Source organism: Sminthopsis crassicaudata, chromosome 2 (genome assembly GCF_048593235.1).
Source record: "Sminthopsis crassicaudata isolate SCR6 chromosome 2, ASM4859323v1, whole genome shotgun sequence".
NCBI lineage: Eukaryota > Metazoa > Chordata > Mammalia > Dasyuromorphia > Dasyuridae > Sminthopsis > Sminthopsis crassicaudata.
This window is the reverse complement of record NC_133618.1, coordinates 264,450,463-264,470,405: the sequence shown is the minus strand read 5'-3', so window position 1 is coordinate 264,470,405 and position 19,943 is coordinate 264,450,463. Positions and strand designations below refer to the sequence as shown.

At 33.3% G+C, this 19,943-nt stretch overlaps 1 protein-coding gene across 1 annotated transcript in view; it reads left to right on the top strand.

Annotated features, from left to right (window-relative positions):
* AQR (aquarius intron-binding spliceosomal factor) overlaps positions 1-13,139 on the top strand; it is a 95,071-nt gene extending 81,932 nt beyond the window's left edge. The window contains exons 32-35 of the mRNA XM_074289208.1: positions 3,912-3,997; positions 7,466-7,640; positions 9,296-9,409; positions 12,581-13,139. Of these exons, the coding sequence (XP_074145309.1) occupies positions 3,912-3,997; positions 7,466-7,640; positions 9,296-9,409; positions 12,581-12,886 (681 nt within the window). The 3' untranslated portion in view covers positions 12,887-13,139. The remainder of the gene's footprint in view (positions 1-3,911; positions 3,998-7,465; positions 7,641-9,295; positions 9,410-12,580) is intronic.
* Positions 13,140-19,943: the final 6,804 nt, after the last annotated feature.

Below are 19,943 nucleotides of genomic sequence, written 5' to 3'. Positions count from 1 at the left end.
AAACCAGAAATACAAATACAATGTAATTGAAGAGTTAATCTGGCATAATGAGGATTTAAGGATTGTATTTAACAAAGAGATTATGTAGTTGTTTAAATTTTTAAAAAGAAAATGTAATATTTTGTTTCCTCTAATTATAGATGGGGTTTTGCTTAAGACTTAATGATAGCCAATTAGAATCAGATTGGCTTTTGTTTAAGGCCTGGTCCTTAAGAAAGAAATTGTTACTACTGATTTATGATGGGACAATGATTTTCCTTTCTATACAGTAAGACTAAAACTTTCCTTCTAGGGATATTATATAAATAAATTAATAATAACTACAACTGGTTTTGAAAATGTAAACAGCTGGAGGCAGAACCAAGATAGTGAATAATGCCTCAAAACAAATTCTAAAGTGGCAGAACCACCAAAAGGCCAGGGTAACTTAGAAAGTCAGCAGAAAAGATATGCTATCCACAGTGAAAATGGAATGCAATGCAGTGAATGTTAGGCCCTACCAAACCAACTGCAGATCTTGGGACAATTTTTTATCATTCCTATTTTAAAATTTCTGGGTTCCAAATTCTCTCCATTTCTGCCTGTTTTATCCCTCCCTTTTCCCCTTTGAGAAGTCAAGCAATTTGATGTAAGTTATATGTATGCAGTCATGTGAAACATTTCTGTGTCAGTCAAATTATGACAGAAAACACAGACAATAAAAAAACAAAAAGATATAAAAAAAAAAGTATGCTTTGATTTGCATTCAGACTCCATTAATTCTTGCCCTTGGATCAATATATTGCTGACAATTAAGTCATTCACAGTTGATCATTATACTGAATCACTATTACTAGCTACAGTGTTCTCCTTGTTCTGCTCATTTTATTTTGCATCAGTTCATATAAGTCTTTTTTTTTTTTTTTTTTGATCATGAATTTTTGGGTAATCAGATTGTTTCTCCTGGAACTATTTTTTCAGATTAGTTGTTTTTCCAATGAGGTATTTCACATTTTCTTGTATTTTTCATTCTTTTGATTTTTTTTCTTCATATTTCAAAGTCAATAGCTTTCATTTGCCCAATTCTGTTTTCTTCAGTGAAATTTTTTTAATGCTTTTTTTCCAATTGATCACTAATTTTTTAAGAAGTTCTCTTCAGTGAATATTTGTTTCTCTTTTTCTTTCTGGCCAATTTTGCTTTTCAAGCCATTCTTTTCCATTGCATTTTTGTGCCTCTTTTACCATTTGGCCTATTCTATTTTTTTTTTTTCCCCTGAGGCTGGGGTTAAGTGACTTGCCCAGGGTCACACAGCTAGGTAGTGTTAAGTGTCTGAGACAAGATTTGAACTTGGGTCCTCCTGAATTCAGGGCTGGTGCTCTATCCACTGCGCCACCTAGCTGCCCCAGCCTATTCTATTTTTTAAGATGTTATATTCTTTAGTTGTTTTTTTTTTTTTTTTTTTTTTTTTTTTTTGTTCCTTTTTTTAGCCAAACTGTTGTTAACTCTTCCCAATTTTTCCTTCACCTCTATTACTTGATTTTTAAAAAATCCTTTTTGAACCAATTCATATTTTTCTTTGAAGGGTTGGATGCAGCAGCTTTGACTTTGTTCCCTGTCATCCTAGTAATTTTCTGTAATCAGGATATTTTTCTGTTCTTATGGTTATTTTCCAGGCAATTTTTTTACTTTTAACTTTAGCATAAAGTGGGTCTCTGCTTCCAGAGTAGAGGGATCACTGTCCCAAATTTCAGGGTTTTTGTGCAGCTGTTTTCTGAAATAATTCTAGGGACTTATAAGTTTTTCCAGGGTGGTATGATTTACTATTTTTCTGGCCTGTGTTTGATCTGTGAGTGAACATATTCTTTTCCTTTTTGAACTATGACCAGGATTCTAGTGATCACAAGCTCTAGTATGTTAGTGCTTTACCTGGGACTGTGACCCAGAGCTAAGTATGAGCAATACAACAGAGTCCTACTCCTGGTGATCCCTGTCATCTGACCAATTGTCTTATTCCTTTTCCCTCTTGTGAGCTAAGAGATTCAGAAACTGCTGCTGTTGCCACTGATTCAGTCACTCCCAAGATCTGCAGTTGGTTTGGTAGGGCCTAACATTCACTGCATTGCATTCCATTTTCACTGTGGATAGCATATCTTTTCTGCTGACTTTCTAAGTTACCCTGGCCTTTTGGTGGTTCTGCCACTTTAGAATTTGTTTTGAGGCATTATTCACTATCTTGGTTCTGCCTCCAGCTGTTTACATTTTCAAAACCAGTTGTAGTTATTATTAATTTATTTATATAATATCCCTAGAAGGAAAGTTTTAGTCTTACTTTATAGAAAGGAAAATCATTGTCCCATCATAAATCAGTAGTAACAATTTCTTTCTTAAGGACCAGGCCTTAAACAAAAGCCAATCTGATTCTAATTGGCTATCATTAAGTCTTAAGCAAAACCCCATCTAGTCATTCAGGTCCTGATTGATTGAGATTGAATGTAAAGAACAATCATTTCTAGTTTGGCCAGAAACCCAGAGGATCTTTCCCTCCTAACATTCATTCATTCATTTTATTAGATTTTTTTTTTTTATTTATTTTTTTTTGATCTAAGTTAAAGAGGAAATTACCTGTTTCACTTGCTACCTAGCCTTAATTACTGAATTGGAGCAGCCTCAGTCAAACTAAGACCTGTTGAAGGGATTAGCTTAAAAGGCCTTCAAGGTCTCCCATTTCACCAGGTTCATCTCTAGTTGTCTTGATTTATATTTTGCCACTGAACTCAAATAGCTCTGTAGGGGAAAGTGAGGCAGGTGATCTAACACAGCCCTCCCTCACTTAAATCCAATTTACTTGCATGTCATGGCGTCACCTCCCTAATATCATGGTCCTCTTCAAGAATGAAGGACAAACAACAACAATCATCAGCATATGGGTTGATTTCTGGCTTTCTATTACTCAATATGACATGACATGTTAAAATGTAATTCAAAGAATTAATTTGGTAAAATCTTCTGTATCTGTACATTAATTCTTCTGATGTAATTATAGAAGAAAACTACAAATTCTAACAGTTTTGGTCACTCAGAAATTTAGTGTAATAATGATAGTATTATGCTCAATTTGGTGAAATTTTAGCATAATAATGATAGTTTAATATTATGCTTATATTGGATAGTTTGGTATGCTCATTTTGGTGTATTCAAGACATAAACAGGCTAAATTATTTATTCAAAAAATGGACAAGGACTTAGAGTTTGTAACACTGCTTCTTAGTTACATATCTTAGTTAAAAATGATTTGACTTTCAAGAAGACTGATCCCTTACTTTTCAAAGAAAGCAAAGCTAACTGGTTTAAAGATTGATAAATAGACTCCAGGTTCTAGACAAATGTGGGCATGAATATAATTGAGGGAAATTTTAAAGGAAATATTAAAGGGAGAATTAGTTTTGAGCTTTTAGGGAAATAAGAGAAGTAGTAGAGATTCTGTATTAAATATAAACATTTAGATTAGGATTAACTGTCTGGATTTGACTTGGACATTCATTGATGGCAAATCAATGAGCAAGGCTTTTAGTTTGTTTTACTGTTAAAGTGAAACATATTTATAATGCTGCATATATGGAATGTTATTGTTTAGCACTGATGAAATAACCTTATGTCAGTTTTCCTTAGGCTTCAGATAGCAAAATATCAGTGTATTCCATTAGAATCAAAGAAACCAGATGAAACTCTCAGAAAGCAATAGAATAAAGACCAGGGCTTTCTTTAAGCAATGTGTCATTCTTTATATTGCAGTGTTCCTTAGCTTCATTGTTTCTGCCTATCCCAGGTTAAAGTATATAGGATATTTTTATTGATCATATTTACTAATAATCTGAAGAAATGTTATTAACAATATGGTTTTGAAAAATATATGTTGCTTTTCCATTTCTAGGTGACAACAGTTGACAGATTTCAAGGTCAACAAAATGATTATATACTTCTTTCTCTAGTACGAACCAGAGCAGTGGGCCACTTGAGGTATGTAACAAAATAATCTAATAAGTCATTGAATATATATTTCAACTGCATTGATGACCTTTTAAAAACTTTTCTAGTTGGATAATTTGGTTGTTATATATTAAAAGACAAAAATTGTGTTGAAATTGTTCATTTAAATGTGCTATGTTTTAGTCCTAGATATTGAAATGCATTAAGATTCCTTATGTGACTATTGATTGGTATCTGTACAGTCTTGTGGTACTTAAGGATGCATCATTTAAAATAAACATATAGAGAATTACATCAGAATATCCTTAAATATCCATTTCAAATCAGTGGAAAGTTTGGTAATAGTTCTACAATTAAAGGAGTTGAGTGATTAAAAAAAATAATGTGTTTATGATATGTAAGTTTTTAAATTATGTGTGTGAGCTGTGGTTGGCCTTGGTTCCTGACTTTTCCCCCAGAATATTTCAGCTTCAGTGTTAAAGGATAAAGGAGCCATTTGCCTTCCTAGGATTAAGAATTGTCAAAACAAACTATAATCTATTTTTGTCATTTATTGTGATGTATTTATGTGTTAGAGATTTATGGGAATAGCATCTTCTTATTATAAGGCAGCAGTTTGGTTTTATGTAAACCTCCATCTCATATGACTTAGGAGTAAAGCTATAAGAATTCTTTTTATTATTTTGTCTTATGGGTAATAAATGTCCATACTTAAAAATAAAACCAAGCTCTCATAGAGTTATCACTGTAGTCAAGATCTTTTGGGGGCTTATCCTAGTAATCAGGTCCCATTAGTCTGATAACCTTTTATGTAAGGGTAACTAAAAATGCTGTTTCAAGTCCTTGCTATTTTTAAGCATAGATTGTTCCTGCTTTTATTTTCCATGGGAATATATCAGGCAGCCTTTTCTACTCTGTGTGTGTGTGTGTGTGTGCGTGTGTGTGTGTGTGTGTGTGTGTGTGTGTGTGTGTGTGTGTGTGTGCGCACGCGCGCATGCGCGTGCTTGGCGCATGCACGCACACATCAGTGCGTGCGTGGAGATATTTCTGGCTTCAAAAATAAGAGGAGCTTGTTGACTGAGCTCTGAATGGACTTAATCTTTATTTTTTCTTTTTTTCTTTAAACATTGGTTCCTTTGTATTGATTAATCTTTGTTAGGTCTTTTCCCTAACTTCCGATTGCCCTACCTTTTACATTTTATCTTTCTTTCTTTTTACATCTTACTTTCTCAGGAAAGGTCTTAATTGAGACATGACTGCTTAAAGGCTTTTTAAAAAATGTAATATCAGGTTTTTTTTCCCTTAAATATCAATATACCATACATCATAATCTTAAGTAATGGATGATGAATCAAAGAATCTGCTTAAATGTAATTTTGAATGGCTAGCTTCTTTTTTTATTTCCTTTTTGCTATCAGTATATAATGAAAAAATGTGTTAAACTGAAATTCATGATTTAATTTATCTAGTCACTGCTAGATTGGTTATCAAATACCATGAACTTTTAAGTAAATTCTTTTCAGTTTAGAAGCTGAATAGGAAAGTTAAAGTCAAAGAAAAAACAATTAGGTAGTCATTAGGAAGAAATTAATTTTTACCAAATTTAATAATTCTTTCAGCGAGCCAGATAATGTAATAGATGTCTGAGTCTTTGATTTTGACATATAAGGAAGAAAAATACTGTTTTGTAATTGCTATATAATTTTTTAAAAATAGCCTTTAAAATAAAATGAGGAGACCTGCCTCCTGTTCACCCCATTCTTTGACCCTCACCATAAAACTATCTTCTTCATCTTAGGACACACATGGTAAAAGGGATGGCATCCTATCCTGTACTATTTTCTTGTATAAAAACTGGATGATACTCTTTGTAAGCCAGAGAAATAGGGAATTCTGGCTGCTTTCCCAACATCCATTGTTCAGGCCCATAAATTTATTTGGAGGGACTAAAAAGCTTTAAATAGAAGTAGTTGGCCTAGAGTAAAGTAGTGAGATTTTTTTGTGATGACTCACGTATTGGAATTATACCAGAGTGGTGGTTTGTTGCTTGCCTCTCCTTTAGAGCCAAAATCACTTTAATGATTTGTTTGAAGACTAGGAAAGCAGTTAATAGTGGCCACTTTCCTGGCTATAGAATAGTATTAGGTAGTTCCATGTATTTTAGCTAATCTTGATTTTTAAACAATATTTTTGATATATGTCCACAACAGGTAGCTACATTTAGCCTAATTGTGTATTGTCTCAGGTTCCCTATTCCAAAATTGTGTCCTTTAAAGTAAATACATGAGTAGAGTTGTTAATGATTTTTAAATATCATTGCTTAACCAGAGCTTCTCTTACTTATGTAAAAGTACTTAGAGGTAGAAAAAGTGAAAAATAATGAAGTGTTATTCCTGGATAGTCTTAAGTTGTTGGAAATTCTTTTCTCCCCCTTTTCTTCCAGATTTAAACAATGCTTTAATTACATAAGTGTTTTATGTCAATCTCAGAACATGATAAGCTAAGATAGGATTTTCTTTGTTTTTTGTTCACTTGAGTATGTGGCCAGATGCTTAATTTATGGGTGATAACTGGTGATAACTTTTCTGACATAGGCCAACAGAGACTAACATACAGCATGTAATATGAACTTTTAAGCAACTTATACTATTTCCCTTATTATAGTAATTTTAGGCTACAGAATTTAATGTATCAGACAGGTTCTTTGATAACTCTTACCTTTGCAAGATATTCAAAACTGTAAGTAGTCATAGACAAGCAGTGGAAAATTGGACTTTGACTAAATACTTCAGTAATCCTAAAAGCACAATTGTAATTATCTCTCAATTTCAATTCACCATTTGAAAATAGGAACTTACCAATTTTTCCTTTATCATTGAGAACAAAATGGTCTTTTCCATTCAAAACAAATGCTTCTGTAATAGGAAATAAATATGAACTATGATGTGTTGTAATACAGTAGATGAGTTTTATTTGGACTGAGCTTTTTCATTTTATAAATTGTAGATAATTCATAGACCTTCCAAAATCTTCTATGTTTAGAATTTGAAATGCCATCGTCACTAGTTATTAAGGAAACAAGAGCTAGGCTGTGTCTACACACAGATGGGTCACAGCATGGCCAGACCTTTGAGCTGACCATTGTAAATTGGCAGCATGTTTGAATCACTCATGGGGACCATGCAGATGGGTCATTGCAAGCTAAAATGTATGGTTTTACTATGATATAGTCTAGTTGCTTTGACTTTTATGTCAGTGTAATGATTTATTTCTTTGATTAAGCAGCCTGATTTATTTCCTGTAGATAGAACTCAGTAGCAAAATACTATCGTGTCTTGCTTAGTTCATGGTTTTATTAAAATATTCTTCACTAAAGTTCAGTGACAGATTTTGCCATGTCTGATGAGAAAAATTGTAGATGAAATATTAAAAAGTCACCTGCAAGAATGTAACAATAAAATTGAAATGTATTTACTCTTTTTCCTCTGTTTTCCAAAGGGATGTTCGTCGTTTAGTTGTGGCCATGTCAAGAGCCAGACTTGGGCTTTATATCTTTGCAAGAGTGTCCCTTTTCCAGAATTGCTTCGAACTAACTCCAGCTTTTAACCAGCTCACAGCCCGCCCACTTCATTTACAAATAATTCCCACAGAGCATTTCCCTACCAACAGAAAGGTATATGGATTATTTTATTACAGAGTACAGGTTATTAAATATTATAAGGGATTTACATAGAATTTTCTTTCTCACTTTTTCTCTTGTAAACTTTATCTATCTGGAGAACACTGAAGTATATGCTTTGGTATGATACTAAAGAAACACAGGTCACCCCTCATTCCAGAAAAGCTCACCTTATGAAGTTGGCAGATATTTGCTCTTAGACAACAAGTAGCATTTCAAGACTTGAATGCTATATAGATAGAGGTGTATAGTATGTAAATGTAGAGGAGAAGGTGAGAGTAATGAGAGTATAACAAATGAATAAATAAAGGAAGACTTCCCAGAAAGAAGTGATTTTTGAGACAGGACATAAATTATTGGAGAGTATTCCTCATGGGGATTGAGCATATGCAAAAAGATATTGGTTCTAAATAGAGTTGCATTAGAGGGGAAAGATGAACAGATAATATAATCCATTTGTTCCTCCAGTTTGAATTATATTTTTATAATTATATTGGTATGATCCTTTTGTTTTTTAATTGCCTGTTTTGAAGTCTGCCTGAAGCAGAGCACCTAGTAAATAACTTGCATGCTCTTTGCACATGAGATATTGTGCCCAGAGTAGAAAATGATCTTCAGTCAAAAGAATGCCTGCTAATATACTGAATAACCATACACCTCTGGCAGTTCTAAGAAATGTCGTTGAATTTGATAAATACTCTCACTTTGACATGCTCTGAATTATTTGTAAGTTGTTTTTGTTATATTTATAACATTTGTTTTCCCTGACTATACTGATAGTACATATAAGCCCATACAATTAAAACTAGGAGGGATCTCGGGCGGGGGGTGTGGGGTGTTATATATTCAATCCAGAGCTTCCTAAAGCTCAAAATGCTAATTATTCCTCAATACTAGAGTTAGTTTTATAAAATGATGTGTTTTTCTTTCCCTGAATTGATTTTACTTCTATGTTTTTCTCAGTTCATGGGAGGAAATCTTTATCATTATCGTTTTAAAATGAGTTGGTTAGATCTTATTAGTGAATCTTTATAGAAAAGTGGACAGTATATAAGAGTTTTGTCTAGTATGATTTAGGTCAGAGGTTTCATGGACTACACAATAATCAAGTTAAGGGCCTGAACCAGATTAAAATGTATTTGGGAAATAGTTAACAGAATAAATTTAAGAAACAATAAAACATAATGTTACATTTTAAAATTAAGCTAGTAGTGTGACCTTTGTGGATTAATGGCCCCTATTTCTATTTTAGTTTGACTCTACTGGTTTAAAAAGAGTCTTTATGAATTTTTCTCTTCCTTTTTATTTTTTTTTATTTCTTCTTTCCTCTTTTGTCCAATTTCATTTAGAATAGTCTTGTTTGAACAAATGAGTATGTCATAATATCTATTTTAAACTCATGGTGATTTTTGTTTTATGGATGAAACAAAATAAATTGATTCATCATAATCCATGGATGTGAAAAGCCAATGAGCAATTTTCTTTGAATTTCTAATTTAAAATATTGCTACTCTGTATCCATTCCTTTGACCTTTTTTCTTATCCTCTCTGAAAGCTAATGCTATTCTTACATATAGTGGATAAGGGGCATTATTGTGTTCATTTTACTGCTGACTGTTAATTAAACTCACTTTTTCTTCCCTTTCCAGAATGGAGAGCAGCCATCTCATCCTGTTCAGATAATAAAAAATATGCCCCAGATGGCAAACTTTGTATATAACATGTATATGCTTATGATCCAGAGTACACATCAATATAATCAGGTGAGGTAACTGAACCTGCTTTTCTTTAGAAAATGGTCTTGTGTAATACAGAATAAATTTCTTTAGTCTATAAGGGACTTGATCCTTTCAGAGAAAGAACTAAATTCACATAGTCTAGTACTGCTTTTTAATTCTGTAGAGTTTTAATTGTCTTTTCATTTAGTGTTCCCTACCAAGAAAGGTTCAATGAAATAATAGATTACAGATTTCTTTATAATAGATTTACAATAATAGATACCTCCAAGTGACTAAAAGAAAGAATACTTTATAATCTTTAAAAGAATATATTCTTATAAAGAATACTTTTTAATACTTAGTGCCTACTTTGAGAACCTTCTGAATTCACTGTTTGAGATCAAAGGGTTTTTTAAAGTGTTATTATTATATCTCTACTCAGTGGACAAGCCATAATGAATGTAGAGCTCTTAGGGCCAAGGAGACTTGGAGACTTGGAAATCAGAGTCTCATGTCTGATACTTGCTGTCACCTTACATCTCAATGCCCTAAATAATTCTAAAACTGTAAGTAGGAGGAAGTTTCATCACTGAGAGTTCTCTGTATCAATGAGATCATAGGTTTGGACTCCTCCCCATCCCTGACCTCAGCCATGCTTATGGCACATTTGTAGAATTAAACATAATGATGCTGATTCACATTTATGTAGCATCTGAGGATTTGCATATTTTGTAAAACACCTATTAGATTCTGTGTATAACCCTGAAGACAGTGTATGATACGGTTTATAAAGAACTGGCCTCAAAGTCAAAAAGACTTAGTTCAAATCAAACTGCCTTATATGTATACTGTCTGTGTAACCTCTCAGTGCCCAAGGCATTTCTTGAAGTCTACAGATACCTCTGTTGATGATCTGCATGGGTAGAGGGGGTATCTTCTCAGAGCTCCGTACACATGTAATATAGATAGTTTCAAGGGCTGAAAGGACCTTCCAGAGACTGTTTAATACAACTTTATCATTTTATAAGTGAGGAAGTAGGCCCAGGAAGATTAAGTAACTTCTTTAAGATTACACAGGAAGTGACAGATCTGCGATTGGAACTCTTGATTCTAGAGCAATGAGTACTTTTCAAATGTACTTTTCTAAGCCTATACTGTCTCTACTCTTCTCTCCCTCTATTCCCCCCCCTCACATTCCTTCCTTCTCCTCCCCTTTCCCCCCCAAAATAAATAAAAGCCTTTCTAAATTATCCATATGGTATGTTTTCAAAAAGCAAGATAAAATTATTAGGATTGCATGCACGAAGACTAGGTCAAGTTTTTTTAAAAGTAGATACCATGTGTTTTGACTAAACAGACTCAACTTTGCACTCTGTCAAGGTGATTTTAAGAATTATTTCTTATAAATTCTTAAGAAATAGATTTTCCCAGAAAGCAAATGGGCTATAGAGAACAGATCTAAAATAATGAATACTTGCCAGAGAATGTTAGAAATTTTTTCCCCCCTGAGGGAATTAGGTCACACAATTAGGACTTGCCCAGGGTCACACAATTAGGAAGTATTAAGTGTTTGAAACCAAATTTGAACTCAGGTTCCCCTGACTTCAGAGTTGGTGCTCTACCAACTGTGCTACCTAGCTGCCCTTAGAAATTTCTTTAATGGAAATTTTATACCTTTTGGAATATTTGAGGATGAGAATTAAAAAGCAGATCTTAGTGGCCTTGGTAAAGATATATTTTTGAATACGTTGTTGCCATTCTGTGCCATTAGTGACTCAGCTCATTTTTCTGTGCTTCAGTTTTGTTATCTATAAAAAAAGAAGTTATTGTAGTTATAAAGATTAATTAGGAACAATACTTAATTGATTTTTCTCTAAATCAAGTTCTATGCTTGATTTAATATATATATTATATATATATATATATAAAAAATATATGTGATATTGTTGTTTTATATATATATATATATATATATATATATATATATATATATATATATATATATATATATATAATTGTTATTATGTTTTTAACTTAATATGTATGAATTCATAGTATCCAGGATTTTATTATCACATAGTTGTTACTATCAAGTGCTCCTTCTTAGGGCACCCCATGCCTCTATAGTCACTATTTAAATTGATAAAGAAAATGTGTATATGTGCATATTCCTGCTGCATCTATCCACATAGCCAAATTCTGTTGAGAAGACAGAAATGACCATTTCAGTGAATGTAAATCAGGAGTTCTCCATTTTTGCTGTGTCATGGATTCCTTTGACAGTCTGATGAATCCTTTAAAAAAATGCCAGATTCCCATAAGTTGTTTGCAAAATAAAGTTACAAGATTTTCCCCCATCTTTGGGAATTCTTTAGAGGTTCTTGTACTACCAAGTTATGAACCTCTATTGTAAAATGATAATGATGATAGGATTTGGTTCCAACAAATGTGTTAGCACTTTTATGAGGAAATGGATTGGTTAGAGGTGACAAAGCATTTGGATCATTCAATGTGAAAAAAGCTGCTGTTATTTCTATTACCTCTCTTTCCTTTTCCCACCTTCTGAGGTTGATCATTGTGGCTTTATAAAATGCTTTCCTCATTTCTGAAGTCAGGTAGTCATCCTGTCTTACAGATGAAAGAAACTGAAGTGAAGTGCCTTGCTTGCAGTTGAATAGCTAAGTGTCAGAGCTGGGACTCAAAACTTCTGTGTCCTTACTTTTTTTGGTCCAGTGTTTTCTGTGGTAGTTCCTTTATCACTTAAATTCACAAATAGTAATGAGAATAAAATGGCTGTTATATGCTGGGCTGTGCCAGATGTTTATTTTGTGAAGAGTCAATATTATCGTCACATACTCTCTTTGTGGGTAACACATAAAGTAGAAAGCAGTTGGGGTTGGAAGTCCATGCTTTGAATTTTGATTTTGCTTTTTGCTATCCTGTGACAAATAACTTCCCCTCTGTAAGCCTCAGTCTCCTCATCTGTAAAATGAGAGAATTAGATTAAATGGCTTTTAAGGACTCTCTAGCTCTAAATCTAATATGCTGTGATTCGGTTGTTTGTAATTAGAGAAGCCTGGGGATTTTGGCCCAGAAGAGGAATAAAACAGTATTTGTAATCATAATCATAAACAGTAGAGACTAAAGTGTGTAACAATTAATTTTATTTTTTTTTAAAATTTTATAGACATGCTGAAATATTTTCTTTCCCATTAGGCTTTGTTACCTCCACCAGCTATGGTAGAAGAAAGTGATGCAGTTCAAAATCAGGAAACAGAAATGGAAACTGAAATAGAACTAACGCATCTACCATCAGAGGCCACTCCCACTCCAGCAGAGGCCACTCCCACCCAAACAGAGGCCTCTCCCACCTCAGCAGAGGCCACTCCCACCCCTGCAAAGGGCACTTCTACCACAGCAGAGGCTACCCCCATAATGGCAGAGAGCATAAAGACAGATTCCAAGCCTGTTCCAGAAGAGGTTCCTTCCCTTTTGACAGAAGACACCTGCAACAGAGACTGACCAGTAAACCTGGTATCCAGATTTGAAAGGAACACTATTCATTTCTGTTCAAAGGTGGTACTTTTCTGCTTTAATGTTTGTTTCTCTTACTTGGAGAACACTGACTTAATGCTGAATTCATATTATTGCTACACTTTCTGGTGTAAATAGTTGGTTTGTTGTTTCTTTCTTTCTTTTTTTTTTTTTTTTTTTTTTTTTTTTTTTACTGTTCCAAATATTAGGATCCAAGGGTCTATTAAAAAAATATTTTGCAGCCTTGTTTCACTTATTATGTCTCACAAAGGGCAACTCATTAGTAATCTAAGCAGAAACAAAAGACATTAAAAATAGATGGCAAAAACACTTAAGTAGATGTTAAAATGGGGAAAAATTTTTTTATCTTCCCAATACTCAAATGACTATGATCTCATTGATTTGGAATTTCCAGTGATACAGATTATAACCCATTATTGTCTGGCCATCCTATTTGACACTTGTCTTTGTCCTCTCATAAATTCACAACAAAGGGCCTTCCTACTTGATATGCTTGAAGCCTTCCAAGCAGAGGTTACCAGCATATCAGAAAACATGGCAAACCATTGGTCAGCCCTCACTGTTACCACTTAACTGAACAGTTTCCCCTTCATTATGTAATTCCATAATATTTTTTATTTCTGTTCATCCAAGTTCCTTATTGGTTGCATTTTGAAACTTACTCATAGCATGTACTCCATTGCCTTTTGTATAGTCAGTTGAATTTTTCATAGTTGTGTATTGCTGCCATATAGCAACACCTGTAGAATGTTAGTATTTAAAAAAATGAACATTTGCTTTTAAGGGCAGTAAAAGAGTTTTACAGTTTCCCAAAGTCTTTCCAACTTAATTATTTCTTGTTCAATGGTGGGCTTAACAGAATGTCCATCTGAACTGTCCATCTCAGATATACATACTGATCGACCAACTCAATTTTTATGTTCATCCAAATGTATGTTAAAAATCTGGGCAGTAGTCAGCTTTCATCTACTTGATGGATAGACACACCAAATTCATTTTTATTATGTCGTTGCCATGATGTTCAGTAGGGTTTTGGGGACGAGTGTGATATAAGTACAGTGTCTTCTACAAATAGGAACAATTGAAACACCTCAGTATCCAAAGAAGAATTCCTCTTTGATCTGGAGTATCTACTGGACTCTCTTCCACATACATATGGCAAGCATACATTTTCTTGTTTCATTCCTTATGTAATGTTTACTAACAGAGGCTCATTAAACAGTATTATTTCTATTATATATTCCAGGGAATTTTGAATGGTTTTGATATATGATTGGGAGATACCTTATTAAAAAAAATCTCTGAGAAAATGTTTTATTCTCCTGAGTCAGATGCCTTTTTCAAATTTTGTTGCATCAAAAAACAGTAAGTAAAATGAGATTTTTATATTGTTTTACATTGTTTAGTTAGTGATAAAATTATAAAGATGGTGCCATGCACTGTGCAATATTTCCTGAAAAAGCTTTCTTGTTCCCTATTAATACCATTATCAAAGATGCTCATAATTTACATACAGAAACTTCTGATTTTGTGAAGTTGAGAAAGTAGTCATATAGGTCAGTAGCTATTTATCTCTTGGTCATTTTTTTTTTTTTTTAATTGATGAAGTTTGAGATTTCCTCTCGTCCTTCCATTTTTTGTGTCTTTGCTTGCCTCAGATACTTGATGTATTAATTTCCACATTTTTGTAATTATGTCATCTTCAGCATAGGTCTTTCCTATATAGACTTTGACCAGTCTGGCTGCTTTTTCTATTTTTGTTCCCTTCAGCTTTATTTCTATCTCCTGTGTGAGCATATCCAGGAGGCCAAAAGAGTTAAGATTTTTGTAATTTTTTTTCCCCATTTTTTGTAATGTATGTAGTCTTTCCATTTTTCTCCTTAAATACACGAGATAACTTTGAAAGCTTTGTTTAAACGACTTTTGCCACTTGTTGATTGCTTTGTGAGATGATCATATTCATCATTATGATTTTACAAAAAGCTAATGTCTGCTCCACTGTATCAGCCATCTTTTTTTGGCAAGTAAGTCAAATACTAGGTAAGGCACTTTTTTTTTTTTTTTTTAATTTTTTTTTGTATAATATTATCCCTTGTATTCATTTTTCCAAATTATCCCCCCCTCCCTCCATTCCCTCCCCCCGATGACAGGCAATCCCATACATTTTACATGTGTTACAGTAAAACCTAGATACAATATATGTGTGTAAATATCATTTTCTTGTTGTATCTAAGTATTAGATTCCGAAGGTATAAGTAACCTGGGTAGATAGACAGTAGTGCTAACAATTTACATTCACTTCCCAGTGTTCCATCTCTGGGTGTAGTTATTTCTGTCCATCATTGATCAACTGGAAGTGAGTTGGATCCTCTTTATGTTGAAGATATCCACTTCCATCATAATATATCTTCATACAGCATTGAAGTGTACAGCGATCTTCCGGTTCTATTCATTTCACTCAGCATCAGTTGATGTAAGTCTCTCCAAGCCTCTCTGTATTCCTCCTGCTGGTCATTTCTTACAGAACAATAGTATTCCATAACCTTCATATTAGGTAAGGCACTTTCTAGCTTCTTTTGGAATTCATATGCTGGCAATTTATATCAGTTAAGCTTCTAAATAATGTTAATACCAATTTGATGGCATTTCTGTTGTTCTTTTAATAATTTTGATTTTGCATGTATTGTATTGTTTCCATTGTATATATATTTTTTTCCTGTCCCTGGTTTTCTTGTTTTTTATTTTTTTTTTTTCTGTACCTGGTTTTTTTACTAATTCTAGGCTCTCAACTGTCTTGTGGCCTGACTGTACAGATAAGCTGATTCAGGGAAGAAAATAATTGCATATCTTTTTCTTAATTCTTGAAATAAAACTTTTTGTTCTTAATGTTGTTACTTGGTATTTAGTATTTGCCATGTCTAGCAACTCTTCTCAAAAGTGTTTTAACATGGAGATGTGTGAGGCTTCTGTGTCTTCAACACATCTTGGCCGTTCATTTTTATTTTTTTTCCTTTCATTTTAAATAATAGCTTTTTATTTTCAAAATACATGCAAAAATAATTTTCAGCATTCACCCTTGAAAAATCTTGTGTTCCAAATTTTGTCTACCTCCTTTTCCCCCCCATGCCCTCCACTAGATAGCAGGTAATCCAATATATGTTGAACATGTGCAATTCTTCTATATATATTTCCACAATTATCATGCAGGACAAGAAAAATCAGATGAAAGAGAGAAAAAATAAGAAAGAAAACAAAAAGCAAGCAAAACAACAAAGGTGAAGATGTTATCCTGTGATCTATAGTCAGTCTCCGTTGACCTCCTTCTGGATGCAGATAGTTCTCTCTATCACGTCTATTGGAATTGGCCTGAATCACTTTATTGTTGAAAAGTTCATCAAAATTGATCATCATATAATCTTGTTGCTGTGTATAATATTTTCTTAAATCTACTCATTTCACTCAGCATCAGTTCATGTCAGTCTTTCCAGACTTTTCTAAAATCAGCCTGGTTCTCATTTCTTAAAGAATAATAATATTCCATTACATTCATATACTATAACATTCAGCCATTCCCCAAATGATGGGCATCCACTCAATTTCCAGTTTCTTGCTGCTACAAACATTCCTGCCTATGTGGGTCCTTTTCCCTTTTTTATGATCTTTTTGGGATACAGACCTAGTTGAGACACTGCTGGATCAAAGGGTATGCATAGTTTGATAACCCTTTGGATATAGGTCCAAATTGCTCTCCAAAATGGTTGGATAAGTTCACAACTCCACCTATGCTGTATTAGTGTTCCAGTTTTCCTACATCCCCTCCAACATTTGTCATTATCTTTTCCTGGCTTCCAATCTGAGAGGTATGTAAGAATTCCTCAGAGCTATTTTAATTTGCATTTCTCTGATCAATAATGATTTAGAGCATTTTTTTCATATTACTAGTAATGGTTTTAATTTCCTCATCTGAAAATTGTCTTCATATCCTTTAACCATTTATCAGTTGGAGAATAGTTTGTATTCTTATAAATTTGAGTCAATTATCTTTATATTCTAGAAATGATGGCTTCTCCTTAATACTTGTACTAGATTTTTATATATATATATATATATATATATATATATATATATATTTGGAAGGTCTTACCAAGTTCTTTAGAATTTTTAAACTATTTTACCTTTTTGCAATATATAAGCTGTAGTTATTTTCATGGGGATTGTTTTGTAACTGCTTATTAGCATTGCAGTACATGATGACCAGATATCCCAGCAAGTGTGTTTTTGTTGACTTTGAGCATATTATAAAACTTACTATACCAACTAATGTCTTTGCATTTCCAAGGAATACCTGTTTCATTGACTTGCAACTGTCTTCTTTTTTATAGCATATGTCAAAACTTGATATGATTCAATTCTTGTAGTACATTCACTCTCTCTACTACTACATATCTTCCTAAGATACCATTTTTATTACTTCACCTTATAATTTTTAGAATACTTTTTTTTCTCTATTCAAATCCTAGATAGACTTCAAATTCCATTTTAAGCCCTGCCATCTATGTAGTTTTAAACTATTCTGTTTACATGAATATCTGCTTTTTCTTACTATTTTCTTTAACTTTCATTATCTTTGTCACATTTTAATACTTTGCATAGTTCCTTGTATTTTTTTCCCCACTGGTATATAATTCTTTGTTTTTAATTTTTTTTAATTACTTTTTATAATTATAACATTTTCTTTGACAGTACATATGCATAGGCAAATTTTTTTTTTTTCAACATTATCCCTTGTACTCCCTTCTGTTCCGAGTTTTCCCCCTCCCCTAGATGGCAGGCATTTCCATACATATAAATATAGTATATCCTAGGTACAATATATATGTGCAGAACCGAATTTTGTTGTTGTTGTTGCAAAGGAAGGATTGTATTCGCAAGGTAAAAATAATCTGGGAAGAGAAACAAAACAAAACAAAACAAACAAACAAAAAAAAAGCAATGCTCACAGTTTATACTCCTTTCCCAGTGTTCCTTTTCTGGATGTAGCTGATTCTGTCCATCATTGATCAATTGGAATTGGATTAGCTCTTCTCTATGATATCCACTTCCATCAGAATACATCCTCATACAGTATCATTGTTGAAGTGTATAATGATCCCCTAGTTCTGCTCGTTTCACTCAGCATCAGTTGATGTAAGTCTCTCCAAGCCTCTCTGTATTCCTCCTGTTGGTCATTTCTTACAGAACAATAATATTCCATAACATTCATATACCATAATTTACTGGTATATAATTCAACTCTTTATGAAAAGTGTGTGAGAAGAAGGATTTGGCTCCCTGTGGCATCTAAACAGGGTATCCTAAAATTCTTAGTGCGATCTTCAGTTTATTAAAGTGTTAGGCCACCAAGAGCCCAGCAAAAACTTATTGAGATGAATTAGATTGGTGGAGTAGGAAAAAAGCTAACTATTCTACAATGATTTTAGTGTGTACAAGAGACTTGCTTAGGAAACTAGGTGGTTAGAGGACTGGATTCTGATGGGAGTCTAGAAGAACTGATTTAAATCCTTCCTTGTTATACTCATGAACAGTATGACTATGGCTTAGGATATAACTAAGAGTCAAAGACAAGATTTGAACCAATCTTTACTCCATGTCTATCTACTCACTTCAACACCCTTCTCACATTACATAAATTATATTTACCATATCAGTTCAGCATTTTTTCCCAGCTATAAATGTGCTAAAATGAGAGGCATAGATAAATAGTTTTAAAATGTAAACCCATCTAAGATTTGATATTGTTGGCTTTTTATGTTTGTTTACATTTCCCAATTAGATTAAAGGAAAATTATCACAGGCAGGAAAAGTGCCTACTTAATGGGAAGATGAGAAATTGAGGTGATGGAATGATGAGATAAGTGAAATACTGAGAAAACTACACAGTATAAATCTAGGGTCCAGAAAATATGCAAGAGGGAACTTTTTCTATCAGAACTGAACAGGTTAGTCGGTCACATAATTTCACTTATTATAAGAATTTGAAAGCAGGGTTCAGGTTATCTACATGAGGCAGAGACCTGACAAAATGATTTTCATTGGTCAGAGGTCTAGATAGACAAAGTTGAAAAGCAGCTTTAAAGTAATTCTGTTTTTCCTGGAAAAAAGATTGATTTTTTTCTGTCTGCGCTCTAGGGATAGGGGTTATGATACCTGCAGTCAAAACAAGGAAACCAGTAATCTTCTTAAATTAAATAAGCCTCCCTTCTTCCCCTTCCCCCCCCTCCCCCCAGTAATACAGATTACTATTTAGCTGAGCCAAGATCTTTCCACATCTTTTCCTGATTTGCAGCAAGTTATTGCTTTTTGTTAAGTTATTTTTAAATTGTTACTAGAAACACCAATGAGACACAATGGACTGCACAAGCAATTCAGTTTGATAAATTAAGGAATCATTTAATCAGAATTAAATAGTACAGGGCCTGTACCCAATGTGTGACAAATTCAGATGAGGGTTTCCTCAGCTTTCCTATTTCTATATGCAAGCATATTTTTTGTGCTTTAGAAATATCAATTTATTTTTTTTCCTTCTATAGTATTTTATTTTTTCCAATACACATAGATAGTTTTTAACTTTTTTTTTTTTTTTTTTTTTTTTTTTCTGAGGCAATTGGGGTTAAGTGACTTACCCTGGGTAATACAGCTAGGAATGTTAAGTGTCTGAGGCCATATTTGAACTAGGGTCCTCCTGACTTCAGGACTGGTGCTCTATCCACTGCATCACCTAGCTGCCCCTAACATTCATCTTTATAAAACTCTTGGTTACAAATTTTTCTCCTTTCTTCCCCTGCCTCCCTCCTTCCCAAGGCAGCAAGCAATCTGATACATGTTAAATATGTGTAATCCTTTTAAACATATTTCCATATTTGTCATGTTGTGCATGAAAAATAAAATCAAAATGAAAAAAAATGAGGGAAAAAAAAAGTGATCATACTCCACTTCCATCCATATTCATTCTGTCTCTGGAGGT